Source organism: Phaenicophaeus curvirostris, chromosome 2 (genome assembly GCF_032191515.1).
Source record: "Phaenicophaeus curvirostris isolate KB17595 chromosome 2, BPBGC_Pcur_1.0, whole genome shotgun sequence".
NCBI lineage: Eukaryota > Metazoa > Chordata > Aves > Cuculiformes > Cuculidae > Phaenicophaeus > Phaenicophaeus curvirostris.
The window spans coordinates 74,960,916-74,973,456 of NC_091393.1; the positions used below are offsets into that span (position 1 = coordinate 74,960,916).

The following is a 12,541-nucleotide window of genomic DNA, read 5'->3' on the forward strand; positions in this document are numbered from 1 at the left end:
GTGAAGGGGGAAAAGGGCATAGGAGAGATTTTCCCAGGCCCTCCCAAGTCGTTCATCGCTCCTGTGATCTGAGTTATATATAAGATATCGTGGAGTAGCACAGAGGCCTCATGGGCAGGTTGCTGGTGGAGGCTGGAGCAAAGTGTTCCTGCAAATCTGGTCTCAGATGTTCAAGCTGGGTCTTGTTAATGAGATCCAAGAATTAACAGCTTGGAAGTGCTTAGGAAGTCAGTGTTTCTTCCAAGAATGTGATCACTGACGCTGAGCACAGAACCTGCAGTTTAGAGCTGGAGTAGACTTCAGTGCAAAATAAATCTCCTGCCAATCAGCTGAATATCATGAGACCTCACTGGGAAGGGGAAACCTTTGCTCATCTGTTGCAGGTAGGGTGATGTGCTTGGGGCTATTCCTTAACCGTCAGGACAAAGCCACACATGGTGAGCTCTCCCTTTTTTCCCATGCAATCCCGTTGTTGGGCAGGTCTTTTTTGAGACAATACCAACCAAGAAGAGTTGTGTGTGCATAGGCAGTCCTGGCTTGGACCTCTTGGACCATGGGGACCGTGCCCCTTCAGAAGTCAGTCATGCAGGGAAATAGGGCATCCACTATCTTTGGCCTGTGGGAGCCAAATCCAGTTAAGAAAAGGAAAGCCTCCTTAGCCTCAAGGAACTTCCTTAAAAGCAAAGGAAGAGAGTGTAGTTCAAAGGCAGAGGGATACCATGGGGTGAGCAGGATTGCAAAAGCCTGGAGGAGCACAGGGAAGGAGACCTGAAGCTCCCAGATCTTGCCCTGCCCTGCAACAGCAGCAGCCAGCAGCTCGCTGCTAGTGGCCACTGACCAAATCAAAGGGAGACAGCTGGTCCCTGCGATAAGTCTGGAGACCGTATTCACAAAGATCCCCTGTTAGTGAGCACCATTTGCTGCCCAGTCATACTCTAAGACAGTAAACTTGATTTCCTGCATGAAAGGCCTTCACACCGTGAGATGAAGGGCAGAGCAGTACAGCAAGGCCAGAAATCCCAGTGAGGAGCTTGCAATGGCTCTAAAGGTCCAAACAATCATTTCCAAGTCGTGGCAGCATCGCAGGCTATGTAAGAACTCTGCTTAAAGCTTTTGTGCTCCACTCTCACTGCTGTTCATTAGCTCATTTCACAACCAGAAGTCATCAGCTTTCCTCCCTCCGTCTCAGGTTTTGATATTAACAGCATTTATGAGGATTGGATTAGAATTATGTGCAATTATTAGTGAGAAAACCAGAGACCCCAAAACAGAAAAAAAGCCCAAAAAGAAAGAAGAAGAAGAAGAAAAGTGGTGTTATGCATAGGAAGGTGAGCTCCTTGTTCCCACTGGAGGGCCCCCAGGATTTGCAGGACTGCTGCTTGGCCTTGGGGTGCTTCCTCCAGGAGCAGGTCACACTTTGCCAAGATTAGTGAGTGGACCTGGGAGAGTTGGTAAGTTTGGTTGTGTTTGGATCCTGCTGCTTTCATCCAGCTGCTGAACCAGCCGGAAAAAAATACAAGATGGTCACATTGCCTTAGGTGCTTTTTCTATCGATGCAGCAGGAGTGACCCTGCATATTAGTGAGGAGAGTGAGAGACAAACACCAGAAGCAAGCTCTGTGTCAGGATGAGACTTGTGCAGCTGAAACGCGTTACGTCCCTCGAGAAAATGATGCCAATCATAAAGGGACCGCAGGACGGCAGCATCTGGAAGCTTAGATGGAGCTGCAGCTCTAAGATACACTAGAAGAAGCGTTATTCTCTCTCTTTTTTTTCAGTTTTCCTCATGCCGGAACAGCACCTGAAACAGCAAAACCACAGCCCTGGGACAGAAGCAGAAAGCTCTCCGATAGTGCTCCGAGGAGGCTTTTTAAACACGGGCGAGCTGTGGCGTCTGTCCGTAAGGAGAAGGGATTCTGCCCCACGGCACAGAGACGCTCCGAGGCGTTTCTGCGGGTCCTTTCCTAGGGCATGTCCCTTCCCGTTGAAGGGACACGCATCAGAACTACAACTCCCGGCGTGCCCCGCGGCCCGCCCCGCTCAGCGTTACAGCTCCCGCCTCGTCCCGCTCAGAACTACAACTCCCGGCGTGCCCCGCTCCCGGAACGCGCGCCCTCCCGCAGGGGCCCACGGGAGCTGCAGTCCGAGCCCAGGGGCTGTTTGCAAACGCGGCGGGTCCCGCTGGCTGCGGGAGGAGGGGAGCGCGGGCGGCGTCTCTGCCGGGGAGCGGAGCCGGCGGCCCGGCCCGGGCCCGGAGCAGGAAGCGGCCCCTCCTCCTGCCACGACGGGCGGAAGCGCCGCTGCCCGCACCGGATGTGGCGGCCGCGACGCCGGAAGCCGCCTCGGAAGCCGCCCCGCCGCTCCCGTGATGCCTCGCGGCGGCGCCCGTTCGAGCCGCGTCGGGCGGGAGGCGGCGGCTCCGCGCTCCGGTCTCGGCGGCTTCTCCCCGGCCCTGGATCGCCGCGAAGGGGCGAAGCGCCGGCGGAGCGAGCCGGGGGCGGCGTGCCCTTCGGTGCGGGTGTCGTTCCCGGGCGCCGTGAGCCGTGAGAGCGGCTGCCGCTTCGCCGTCGAGCTCCTCAAGCACGTCCTGTACCAGCGGCAGCAGCTCCCGCTGCCCTACGAGCGGCTCGGCTGCTTCTGCCGTCGGGTGAGGGGCCGGGAGGGAGCCCCGGGCCGGTTCTGCCCCGGCCGCGCGTGTCTGGGCGCGGCAGCCGCTCCTCGAGCCGAGCGCTCGCTGGGGCCGCGTCCCCCGGTGCCCCCGCAGCGGCGTTTGGGAGCCGAGCTCCGGGTTAAGGGCCGGGAGGCCTCAGCCGCTTCCTGGGGATCTCTCGTCGCCCCCTTCGTGCTCAAAGCCTGTTACTGCTTTGTTTGTTACTCAAGCGGCTCGAAGACGAGAGCACAGTTAACGTTCTGTGGCTTTGGAGTGGCGGCCGATCTTTAAAAGATGGGGCTCGTAATTCCCGTGGGAATTCATTAGTGATGTGGTTCAGATTCACACTGAGTAGTGACAGAGCGGCCTTTTCTGGGTTCCTCTTGGGTCTCCTGATTCTGTATGTGGGTACCGATGTCTCTTACAAAGGAGCCCTCTGAGTGTTCCTTGATTTCCAGGGATGGATGGGCCGTGCTTTCTGCAGAGCGCGTTGGGACTAATGCCTCCTAATGAGGAAATGTGCTACTCCTCGTTTATTTTGCCTTCCAGGATGAAGATGCGAGTAAGAAGCCACCCTTCCTAGACCCGACAAGCAAGAAATGCCAGCAGCTGCTGACGGACCTAGAGGGACTGTTCCAGCACATGGAAGTGATGTTTAGTTTGACACGTGTTCCTCGGGTTCTTTTTCTACTTGGAGGCAATGTTATGAGCCCCAAGGAGCTCTATGAGCTCAACTTGGAGAGTATCTGTGAGGGCAGTGCTGAGGAGAGCCTAGAAACCGCATCCTGCGTTCGCAAGCTTTTTCACTCCCTCTTTGTTGCGGATGTCTTCAGTGAACTCGAGGATCTCCCTGTCGTGGGCACTGTTGTCATGCTCCTGGGGCACCGCGGCTGTGGTGTTGACTGGTTCCGGCCCAAGCTCAACTATAAAGTGCCGACGCGAGGGAGGAAACTGACCGTGAACTTGTCCTGTGATGGAGGCATCGACGTGAGCGCCTTGGCTCATCAGCACATGGCTTCTGCTTGGGAGGATTATGTCTGGTTTCAAGCACCGGTGACCCTCAAAGGCTTTCGAGAATGTCCTGTGCTCTGTGGAACTCTAGTGGGACACTGAATGAACTTTGGTGGTGCTTTAAGGGACAGCGACTTTCTCAAATGTAACCGCATATTCTTGTCCGTTTGGATCTCTTCTCCAGGGCATCTCCTGTCTTCCTACAGCTCGACCCTGTTCCTCTGTCCTCACCTCTGGAATTGTTGATGAAAGCCAATACCCGTTAAGGCACAGCCGCACGCACACGCGCCCCCAGAGTGTATCTATAGGGACCCGAGTTGTGGCACAGGAGATGAATTACTGTGTGGGGAATAAAAGTTTCCTGTTGCATGCTCAGTGAATTGGCAAATACTGGAGACAGTCCTCTCTCTCCCGACTTTTAATGTGTCCGTATGTGAATACATTTGGCTTTTGCCATCAAGGCCATCACCGCTCTTATCTGTTCTGCTTCTGTAAAAGGAGAACTTCCCCTGCAGGCTGATCAGGCCTGAGTACTCAAGAGTTTGCCCATCTCTCTGAGAAAATTAACTTCCCTGTAAATCCTTTCAGTTACTTAATAATCCAAAGAGCGGGATTGCTCAGTGACGAGGAGGTCTCGTACTTAGCACCACCTGGTGCTGGTGAGAAGAGGCTGAGCAGCCCTGTGGGAATCGCATCTTCCTATTTTTTTAACTAAGCTTTAGTCCAAGAGCCCTGACAATCAGTTAGACACACAGTTACAATTAAAAGTAAGCAGTTTCTGCTCTAACCCTCTTCAGAGGAAGCTGGGACACCTGCCGCAATATCCCAGTTTATGTTTGCTTAAAACAACAACAACAAAGTCAGTTTCATGTTTACTTTCACCTCTTAGAAGTGTTAAGCTCTAAATGTTTCTGAAAGGTGAAGAAAAGGGGAGGGGAGTGTGATCAAATTCCACATCAGCTTTCCCTGTCACATTGCCCTTCCAAGTCAGAATGTCCCTGGAAGCAGAACACGAGCCTTTCCTTCTGGCCTGGTGTCTGGTACAAGTGGGAGTTGGAGGGAGCAGAGCACAGTGTGTCAGGACTAGGCAGTTGCTGGAGGTCTCGTCAGTCGTCTGGGTGCGTCTGCAGCTTAATGAGCTTAACGGCTCCAATAACTGTCCTGTTTGAAGAGAAACTCGAGCCTCCTGGTAGCGAGGTCCTGGCTGACTGGGGAAGTTCCACTGGACTGGAGGCTGACTGATGCTGTGCACGTCTACAAGAAGGGTCGGAGGGAGGATCCAGGGAACCACAGGCCTGTCAGTGTGACCTCAGTGCTGGGTAAAGTCATGGAACAGGTGATCTTGAGTGCTCTCATGAAGCACATGTAAAAGAACCGGGTGATCAGGCCCAGTCAACAGAGGTTCACGAAAGGCAGGTCTTGCCAAAGTAACCTGATTGCCTTGTGTGACAAGGTGACCCGCCTACTGGACGAGGGAAAGGCTGTGGGCGTAGTCTTCTTGGACTTCAGTAGAGCCTTTGACACAGTTTCTCACAGCATTCTGCTTTGGAAACTGTCAGCCTCTGGCCTGGACAGGCGCACACTCTCCTGGGTGGAAAAGTGGTTGGATGGCCGGGCCCAGAGTGTGGAGCTAAATGGAGTTAACTCCAGCTGGAGGGCAGTGACAAGTGGTGTCCCCAGGGCTCAGTGCTGGGTCCAGTCCTGTTCAATGTCTTTATCAATGACCTGGATGAAGGCATCGAGTGCACCCTTAGCAAGTTTGCGGATGACACTAAGCTGGGTGGGAGTGTGGATCTGCTGGAGGGTAGGGAGGCTCTGCAAAGGGATCTGAACAGGCTGGACCGCTGGGCTGAGACCACTGCATGAGGTTTAACGAGGCCAAATGCCGGGTCCTGCACTTGGGGCACAACAACCCTGTGCAGTGCTACAGACTAGGAGAAGTCTGTCTAGATAGTTCCCAGGAGGAGAGGGACCTGGGGGTGTTGGTTGACAGGGACTGAACATGAGCCAGCAGTGTGCCCAGGTGGCCAAGAAGGCCAATGGCATCTTGGCTTGTATCAGAAACGGCGTGACCAGCAGGTCCAGGGAGGTTATTCTCCCGCTGTACTCGGCACTGGTGAGACCGCTCCTTGAATCCTGTGTTCAGTTCTGGGCCCCTCACCACAAGAAGGATGTTGAGGCTCTGGAGCGAGTCCAGAGAAGAGCAACAAAGCTGGTGAATGGGCTGGAGAACAAGTCCAGCGGCTGAGAGAGCTGGGGTTGTTTAGCCTGGAGAAGAGGAGGCTGAGGGGAGACCCCATTGCTCTCTATAACTACCTGAAAGGAGGTTGTAGAGAGGAGGGAGCTGGCCTCTTCTCCCAAGTGGCAGGGGACAGGACAAGAGGAAATGGCCTCAAGCTCCGCCAGGGGAGGTTCAGGCTGGACATGAGAAAATTTTTTTTCACAGAAAGGGCCATTGGGCACTGGAACAGGCTGCCCAGGGAGGTGGTTGATTCACCTTCCCTGGAGGTGTTTAAGGGACAGGTGGATGAGGTGCTGAGGGTCATGGATTAGTATTTGATAGGAATGGTTGGACTTGATGATCCTGTGGGTCTTTTCCAACCTAGTGATTCTGTGGGGTTGTTTGCAGCTTCTGGCTATCAAGAACTGCAGGGTGGGGTGGTGGAAATCCTTTGAAAGGAGAGTAAATGTTGAAGTAACCCTCTGTGCTTGGTGCCTATTTTAACTTTGGCATTTTGGAATGAAATGGGACTATAGAACTAGGAGGAAAGGTAGTTGATATTTTTGAGTTTGGAGAACACTAGGGGTGCTGTCTCTGCCCTCTTATCCATTAACAGCTGTTTTGTGCAGTAACTGCTAAAGCTTCTCTGGAGGAGAAACTGCTAGAATGCGGAAGGCTGCTGTGCGTGCAGCTGCCCACTTGAATGTGTAATTGCAGGTCTCATGAATTAAATGTGACCTGAATGTAGCATGAGGGCAGGAGATGAAAACCCTTTCCACTTCCACCCAAGGTGCTTGTAATGCATATTTCAGGATGCTAACACTCATGTATTTAAAGAAGGTTTTGAGCAGAAGCCTTGGTTCTGAGGAACCCAGTTCCTTTCTACTCGCTTCCCCGACTGAATACAACGTGGCTGTGGTGAACTGTTTACATATTCTGTTATAGTTGAACTATGAATGCAGCAATGAGGTAGTGCTGGGAATGAAAGACAAGATGCTTTTTTGTGTTGTTGTTATGAAGAGTTTTTGAGGTTAACAAGTTTAGAACTATAAGTTATCCAAATAAAATATTGGCTTCTGTGTGTGATGACCTTTTTTTTAATTTAATCCCTCAATATAAAGGCTCTGCAGGTGGCAGAGGAACTCACTTCCATTCCATGTGTGTATTTAAACTGCATGTTCACAGCTGACAAACAAAACACTGCATGTTTCTGACAAAGTGCATGATGTCTTGTGTCAGAAGCTCTGGTTCCTCAAAGGTGGCAAAATGCCCTCCATGTGGCATGTAAGAGTAAGTCACGATGTTCTTGAAGGTCTCCTTTGCCCAGGCACGTGGTGGATGCACTGGCTCCTCAGGGAAGCCGCAATCCCTGTGGGAACGTACACTCCAGCCCTAGAAGACTCAACTGCACCTTTGTTATGCAGTTAACTGCATCTTTGGACGTAGTGCTGTGGAGAGTCTATAGGAACCTTCTGACTTTGGTGGCTGCCACAGTCACCTGGAGAAGTTTCACCACAGCATTGGACATGGTTCTTGTCCCCGTCTCTTGCATTCAGTCACCAGAACTCATTGCTTCTCAAACACAGTTGGTACTTGTGCAACTATATTTCTATATAGGATAAGCAGTTAATATAGTCTGTTCATAGTGATCTAGAGAAGGTTCATTACCTGCAGTGTCTGCTTTGGTGGCTTGGGTATGTGAGTAACCAGACTCTTGCAGGTCATATATATTTTGCATGAAAAGGTATGTATGTTGAGCATCTTCATTTGCGAGGCCTCCAGGCCATGGTACATAAGCCCCAAGCATCACAGAAATAATCCTTCTCAAACCTTGTCTACAAACATACAGGTTCTGAAGACCTTGAGCAGATCACCTGTGGCCACAGTGCTCCGAGAAATGAGAAACACAACTGCAACGGGGAGCAGTGAGCCGCTCAGCCTGCACTCTAACTGCCTTAAGAGCTTTCCAATTCTCTGAGCTAAGCAGGGATGTGGTGCCCACCTTTCATTAAATACGAAAGAATGAGCTGTTGTGCCATCTTCTTCACAAGGTAATGTGTTTCTTTTCCAATCAGTCTCATCTCTGCATTTTAGATAGGAAAGTCCTACACTTGATGGTACTGAACGGTACCTTGGGCTGAACCCCTTTTGGGGTCTATGGTTCAATGTGGTTGTGGCAGAGCAGTAATGGTGAGAAGCCTCTGCTGGTCTAGCACTTGTGTTATGGGTGAAGACTGAGACTGGGAGTTGAGATTCAACAAACACTGGGCCTGTTGTGCGTGCTGCAAATGTTTTTGCAGTTCAGCTTTTGGGGTTGCTATATGTAAATATACATTTCAGAATGAGATACTCAATAGCTGGGCAGGTTGCTAGGTGACCCTTCTTGACCAGGGGTGGTTGGACCAGGAGACGTCCAATGAGTTGAGAAGGCCTTCCCTTTCTTTGTGATGCGGTCACCGCGTAACCCGTGGTGAGAGGAGCGAGTGGTGGGTGCGATGCCACACCAGTGCGGTGACTAGAAGAGACTGGTTGGCTGCTGCTTGCTCTGTCGCAAGGCTGTGAGTTGGTTGTGTACGAGGACACTGAGGACCTGTGTCTGCTGCCCAGGTACTCCAAGCAATGTAGAAAAGAGCATCATGTGTAGAAATGAGGAACTTTTTGGAACTTTTGCTAGCTTAGCCCTGTTAGATGGGGAGGGTACTTCTGGAGGGAAAGGGCAGTTGTGTGAGAGGAGACCTGTCGGAGGTGGCTCCGGTGTCAAATTGTGGTCTGTGGTGCTTTTGTTTATTTTTGTCATGTAAAGGGAAGTCAAATCTTTGGTCTGCATGGATGCAGGAGCTTAGATGTTGGGGATTGAGAAGATACGGAGCTGAAATTGTTTCTTCTTCTCCTCTTCTGGTGTCGCCTTGTGCTTCTCAGACAGCTTGTGGAGCATCCACGCAAACCCTGGAAGCCTGATGGCAAAATTCTGAGACAGACCGTCTCTGTTAGGCTAGCAACTTCTTAGACTAGAGCTTAGGGTTTGGATTAAACATTGGGGGTTTGCCTGAGATGTCAGTGGGAGGTTCTTCTGCCCAAGTAGCAAAGAAATGACCCAGTGGCACTCCCTCAGTCACCTGCTCACTTGCTCACTAAATGCTCTTTCATAGAAACATAGAATCATTGGGGTTGGAAGGGAACTTAAAGATCGCCCAGTTCCAAGCTTCTTGCCGTGGGCGGGGACACTTTCCACTCTGCAGAGATGTGATAAGGAGAGAAAGGAAGGAACTCGAATGATGAGGATGAGGATTTAACCATAGAAAACCCCAGCAGTTTCAAGTGCTGTGTTCTTTTTACAGCATAAGGGTGTGGAAAACTGCTTTCTAAGTGATGAGCTATGAAAATCCGTATTGCTTCTCATGTGAAATTATCTGTGGTACATTTTTTCTGGAAGGAGTTGAGGATGAAGGTCGTTAAGAACTTAGCATGCCTTAACAGTCAAAAGAAAGGTGCCAAAAGGGAGCACAACTGAAGTGATGCCTGATAGCTACTCAAAGACAATTGACAGTAAAGAATAAATTATGAAACCAAGGGAAAGGAGAAATAGGAACTCATACCTGGTCCTGTGAAACTTTTCAAAAGATGATTTTTCTCAGATCCCACCTTACTAACCTCGATAAGCAGACTTGAACAGAGCGTCTTGATTTTTCCCTGATCTTTATCTTGTCAATACCTCCGTTTCACTTCTTGTTGTTGTGGGTTTCACAGGCAGCAGCAAAGCAAAGGATTCTCCCTTTGCTCTGCTGTGAGATCCTAAAGTGTCCTGAGAGCCATCTTTGTAAGGAAATGAGCTACACACAAGGTAGAGGAGGTTTTTCACAGCGCACTGATGAAACTTGTGTCAATCTCAAAAATGTTTATGGCTGACATGTGTCTCTTCCTAATTTTTCTTTATTTAGAGTGAAGAATGCGAGACCTAACAGCACAGGTGATGAGCAGCCTGTTGCAGTTCCCAGAGGGGACTCTTCAGGCACTTGGGAAAGATGAGATCGCCCAAGGTTCTGTGCTGTGCGGGAAGTTTTCTGGCGGTGAGCATTTTCCTTTAACTTTGGTCTTGGTATAAAGCAATTATTGCCTGGAGGTTACCTGAAGCACTGGTTCATAGGATCGGGTGTGTCAAGTGGCTGCTGTTAAGATGCATCAGGTTGAGAGAGAAGGAAAAGGATGTTTTAACCATTAAAAATGCTAGTCTTAAAGGTTAGTCAAGTGAAAGCTTGAAATGAGAACAACCTGCACCTATCCCGTGCTAGGAAAAGAATTTACTTAAAGATGCGGAGTCAGTCAGCCCTCCTTCGATTTTAGTTACATCAAAGGCAGTTTTCAAAAGAGTAACAGCGTTGTTTTGGGCCATAGTTACTCAGAGCTCAAGCTCTGTGACCATCATAACATCAGGTGCAGAAATAGTTCTTGTACAATGTTAGAGAGGCAACGCCCAATGCTTTTTCTTGTGAGTCTGAATAAAAACGGAAGGAAGAGGATAACACAGTGAAGCGCTGCAGCCATTTTCCCAGAGTATTGAATAGGATGTAGATGGGTACCCAGTGAGAGTTGCTGAAAGGGGCTGAGCAGATTAGGAGGTGGACTTCCGAGGTGATCTGAAAGTAGAGCTGGGTGCCTATCTGCATGTCTAGGCTTCTGTCAAGAGCTGGTAAAGTCTGTTTACGTGACTGTAAAGGCAGTAATTGAGTCAATATTTGCTTTGAGCTTAAAGTTGTCGAGTGCAATGAAATGTGTCTAAAACCAGGAACGTGCAGGAACGATAAGTACAAATGCAAAACACTAAGTCTGCCCATTTGAAGAGGTATTACTGGAGCATTTTGGTGGGTGATGTGAAATAGCGGACCAGAATTAGGTTAGTCTGTCTTCCTCTCTTAGGACCTTTAATTGAAGGAAAGGAGCAGGGACCGTGTTTTCAGTCTTTACTTGGAAACTTGCTTCAGGCAGCTTTGTTTTCTCTTCCAGGGAGAAATGATCTAGCGTGGCTGGGACGTGGCCCTCACCTGGAGACAGTGAACGTGGTGACAGGACAGCGGTTCTCTGCGTACCGTTTTGGAGGAGTGCACGAACAGCCTCTCACTATTCGAGTGGTGAAGGAGTTTTTGTGGGCGAATAGAACTGGACTGCTGGTTGCATTGGAAGAAGCTGAGAGAAGCGTTCTGTGCCTGTACGACCTCGAAACATCAGGAGTGGTTAAAGCAGTTGTTCTTCCCGGAAAGGTAGGTACATTTTAATGAGAGGAACAAGGCTTTTATTTGTTATGTGCTGCATAACCAAGTTTCAGGAAAAGCTTAGGAGCATCATTTTGCAGGCGTGTTTTTTCTGTATTGCATTCACATATTATCACTTCAGAGTTTCCAGCTGAGTGAGCCTCCATGTAAAATCACGGGCTTAATGATACCATTATCTTTGGAGTTTTCTGGTAGTAAAATGAGTTTTCTGGGATATTTATAGAGCACATAGTTACCTACTGCTCCACTTACACAAAAAGGCATTGAAAAATAACTTTCTTTTGTCCAGAGTGAAAAAGTAAGAAAGCCTACTCTTTGAAGTGTCTGTAGGATACATTTCCTACATGCTTAATTTCTGTCAGAAACACTGTCTTTAAAAGATCTTATAGTCCCCTAGTTCTGCAGAAAATGGCTTAGACACATTCACATTGATCTCAGGCTAGCAAGCAGGTGACTTGAGAGCAGAAGACATTTTGATGTTGACTCTGGATAGGAAGAAAGAGCCTTTAGTGAGTTATCTGAGAGACTGTTGTCCGATTGCCTTTCAGGCTGCAGCTCTTGAATCTCTGCTTGGTGTGTCTTGTGCTTGTGTAGATGGCGTCCATTGGTGTAATGTTCCTATTTTTTTCTGTCTTCTCTAACCCATAACCTCAGAGGATGTGATGTCCCTTTATCTCAATGTAAACAGGAATCAGCGTAAGTGGATAGAACATCAAGATTCACCCGATTTTTATCATCTTGGAACCTGCAAGCGAGAAATGCTTATTTATCCCTCAGTTTTCCATAAGGTGGTAGGGTTGGACTTGCTAGAACACAAGTGGAGTTTTGTTGGTTTGTAATGCTGCAGTGTGATGACGAGTAGTAAGGGTTCGTACCGTGGTAAGTTCTAAAGACAGGAGTTGAGTTGGTGCTCCCCTGTGCTAGTTTCCCTATCACCTTGGTTGTTCTTTGGGTTTTGGAAAGGCAAGCTGCCTGCTGACAGAAGTGTGTAATCCAGAAGTAAATTCTGTTTGATTGAAAAATGCCATAACATTGTTAATATTGATTTTATCATTGCTGTCTCAAGGCTTTAATGAGCCCCTTATCCCGTGTGTGTATAGCCTCTGGGAACAAGTACGATGTGCATTTTGTACAAAGGCTGAGGACAGCCCGTGTTCTTCCATTGTAGAGCTTTAATGCTGGAGTCTGCGTGTGCTTGTATCGCTGCTAGAGCAGTCAGTCTTGTCCTGGGTGCGCTGCAAGACGGGCCAAGGGGTTTGTCTTCACCTTGTCGTAAAGTTGCAGGCAGAGTGCTTGGCATGTTAAAGGGCAGTGTGCCCTTCTTCCTTAGCTGGGGTTAGCTTTTTACCTAACGAGCTGCTACTCTTGTTGCTGTTGTTGTAGCCTGGCTTTT

The 12,541-nt window shown here is 49.4% G+C and overlaps 1 protein-coding gene across 1 annotated transcript; it reads left to right on the plus strand.

Moving 5' to 3' along the window:
- Positions 1 to 1,785: 1,785 nt before the first annotated feature.
- LOC138717670 (MAD2L1-binding protein-like) lies at positions 1,786 to 4,055 on the plus strand. Its single transcript, XM_069851309.1, has 3 exons — positions 1,786 to 1,899; positions 1,990 to 2,646; positions 3,199 to 4,055. Exons 1-3 carry the CDS (start codon positions 1,786 to 1,788, stop codon positions 3,760 to 3,762), a joined length of 1,335 nt encoding a protein of 444 aa, XP_069707410.1. The 3' UTR covers positions 3,763 to 4,055.
- Positions 4,056 to 12,541: the final 8,486 nt, after the last annotated feature.

Bases quoted from the DNA above. Each gene is read 5' to 3' on its own strand.
- LOC138717670 (XM_069851309.1), top strand. From the start codon at position 1,786: ATGCCGGAACAGCACCTGAAACAGCAAAACCACAGCCCTGGGACAGAA. The intron at 1,900-1,989 runs GTAAGGAGAAGG...TTCCCGTTGAAG, and splicing joins GCGAGCTGTGGCGTCTGTCC to GGACACGCATCAGAACTACA. The intron at 2,647-3,198 runs GTGAGGGGCCGG...TTTGCCTTCCAG, and splicing joins TCGGCTGCTTCTGCCGTCGG to GATGAAGATGCGAGTAAGAA.